The sequence below is a fragment of the Eimeria necatrix genome, genomic scaffold, assembly GCF_000499385.1.
Source record: "Eimeria necatrix Houghton genomic scaffold, Enh_scaff269, whole genome shotgun sequence".
NCBI classification, from domain to species: Eukaryota; Apicomplexa; class Conoidasida; order Eucoccidiorida; family Eimeriidae; genus Eimeria; species Eimeria necatrix.
In genome coordinates this window covers 40,001-41,842 of record NW_013653247.1, presented here as the reverse complement: position 1 = coordinate 41,842, position 1,842 = coordinate 40,001, and the positions used below count along the sequence as shown (strand labels likewise).

The following is a 1,842-nucleotide window of genomic DNA, read 5'->3' as shown; positions in this document are numbered from 1 at the left end:
GCGGCAGCAGCAACTGCAGCAGCAGCAGCAGCAGCAGCAGGAACGGCCCCAGCACCGGGGACCAACGACTTAAAGGCAGCAGCAGCAGCACCAAATCTGAAGTAAAGGCATTTTAGACTGCTGCCCCAAAAACCATCAGTTTTGCTATCACTGCAGCGACCGTAAAGGCAGCAGCAGCAGCAACAGCAGCAGCAGCAGCAACAGCAGCAGCAGCAGCGGCAGCAGCAGCAGCGGCGACGGAGGCTGCGCATGCGTAGCAGCAATGCACGACATGCATGCTGAGCCTCAGCGCCGCGCACGATGCCCCCTGCCTGTTGCTGCAGCAGCAGCAGCAGCACATCCGTCAGCAGCAGCAGCAACATCGCAGCCAGCAGCAGCAGCAGCAGCAGCAGGAGCAGCAGCAGCAGCAGCAGGAGGCTCCGGCGGGTCATGGGGCTCGGTGGCGTGGCTGAAGAGGTGGAGGGGCCTGCTGCTGGCAGCAGCAGCGCGGGGGCGTGCTGCTGCTGCAGCAGCTGCTGAGCTGCTGCTGCTGCTGCAGCTGTGCTGCGGGGTGTACGCGCGTGGGGTCTGCGACGGGGTGTCTGTACACCGCTGCTGCTTCTTCCTCCGCGGCTGCAGACTCATCCGCAGCAGAGCTTTGCGTTGTCTTTTATTAAATGGATTTCTTTATGCTGCTGTGTCTTTGTTGTTTTTGCATTTGCTGCTGCCGCTGGCATCTTTGCTGCTGGCGCTGCTGCTGCGGCTGCTGGGGCTGGCCTGGGGGCTCGCTGCTGCAGTGCCTGCTGCTGCTGCTGCGGGCTCCCTCTGCCCGGCGCTGGCCGCAGCAGCAGCAGCAGCAGCAGCAGGCGCTGCAGCAGGAGAGGCCTGGGCAGCAGCAGCAACTCCCCCACTCGAAACTCTTGGCTGGCTGCTGCTGCGCTACGGGCTGCTGCTTCCTGTTTATGCATGCAGCAGCGTGTCTTCCTTTTTGTGGTATGTGGATGTTGCTGAGCATGCAACAGCAATGCTGCAGCAGGAAGAGGACGCAGCAGCAGCAGCAGCAGCAGCAGCTGCTGCGGCGGCGCGCCGCTGCGGCGCCCCCGGAAGCAGCCTGCAGCAGCAGCAGCAGCAGCAGCAGCAGCAGCAGCAGCAGCTTCTTTGCCCGTACTGCTACCCGCGCAGCGCTTCGCCGCGCGGCGGCGCCGCTGCAGCGGGGGCAGCAGCAGCAGCAGCAGGAGCAGCAGCAGGAGCAGCAGCAGCAGCAGAAGGCCTGCGAGGCAGCTCTCCGGAAGCCGCGCTGCTGCGGCTCGTGCTGCAGTACGTGTGGTGGTGTCAGGGATCTTTGCTGCTGCCTCTTATTCCCTTTTTTGGAAAAAGTTTATCTCTTTTGAATTTTTGTTGGATGTTTTCTTTTTCTTGCTTCGGCTGGAAGCGCAAGCGGCCCCAGTTCTACGTGCAGCAGCAGCAGCAGCTGCTGCGGAGCCGGGACGGGGGCGACGCGCTGCAGCAAGGCGCTGGCGCGGCGTTGCTTGCACCTGCGCCGGCCGACGTGCAGCAGCAGCAGCAGCAGCAGCAGCTGCAGCAGCAGCAGCAGCAGCAGCAGCAGCAGCAAGAAGAGGCCTCCGCCGATCCTTTCTGGGCGGGGGCGCCCTCCTCCGACAGCGCGTTGCAGCTGGGTCCGCAGCAGCAGCAGCTGCTGCTGCGGACCCCTGCGCAGCCCCTGCTGCTGCTGCAGCAGCAGCAGCAGCAGCAGCAGCAGCAGGAGAGTCTGGAGGAGTGCCTCTCCGCCTTCGAGCAGCACTGGGTCTACTTCGCAGGCTTCGGAACTCCAGTTTGTGCTGCTCATTACTTTGTTCCGGAAGC

At 63.9% G+C, this 1,842-nt stretch overlaps 1 protein-coding gene across 1 annotated transcript in view; it reads left to right on the top strand.

Annotated features, from left to right (window-relative positions):
- Positions 1-262: 262 nt before the first annotated feature.
- Positions 263-1,842, top strand: part of ENH_00086360 (hypothetical protein, conserved) — a gene marked incomplete at both ends in the record, with an annotated part of 2,964 nt that continues 1,384 nt past the window's right edge. The window contains one exon of the mRNA XM_013580461.1: positions 263-1,842. This exon is cut by the window's right edge and continues 1,384 nt beyond it. Coding sequence (XP_013435915.1) covers positions 263-1,842 — 1,580 coding nt within the window.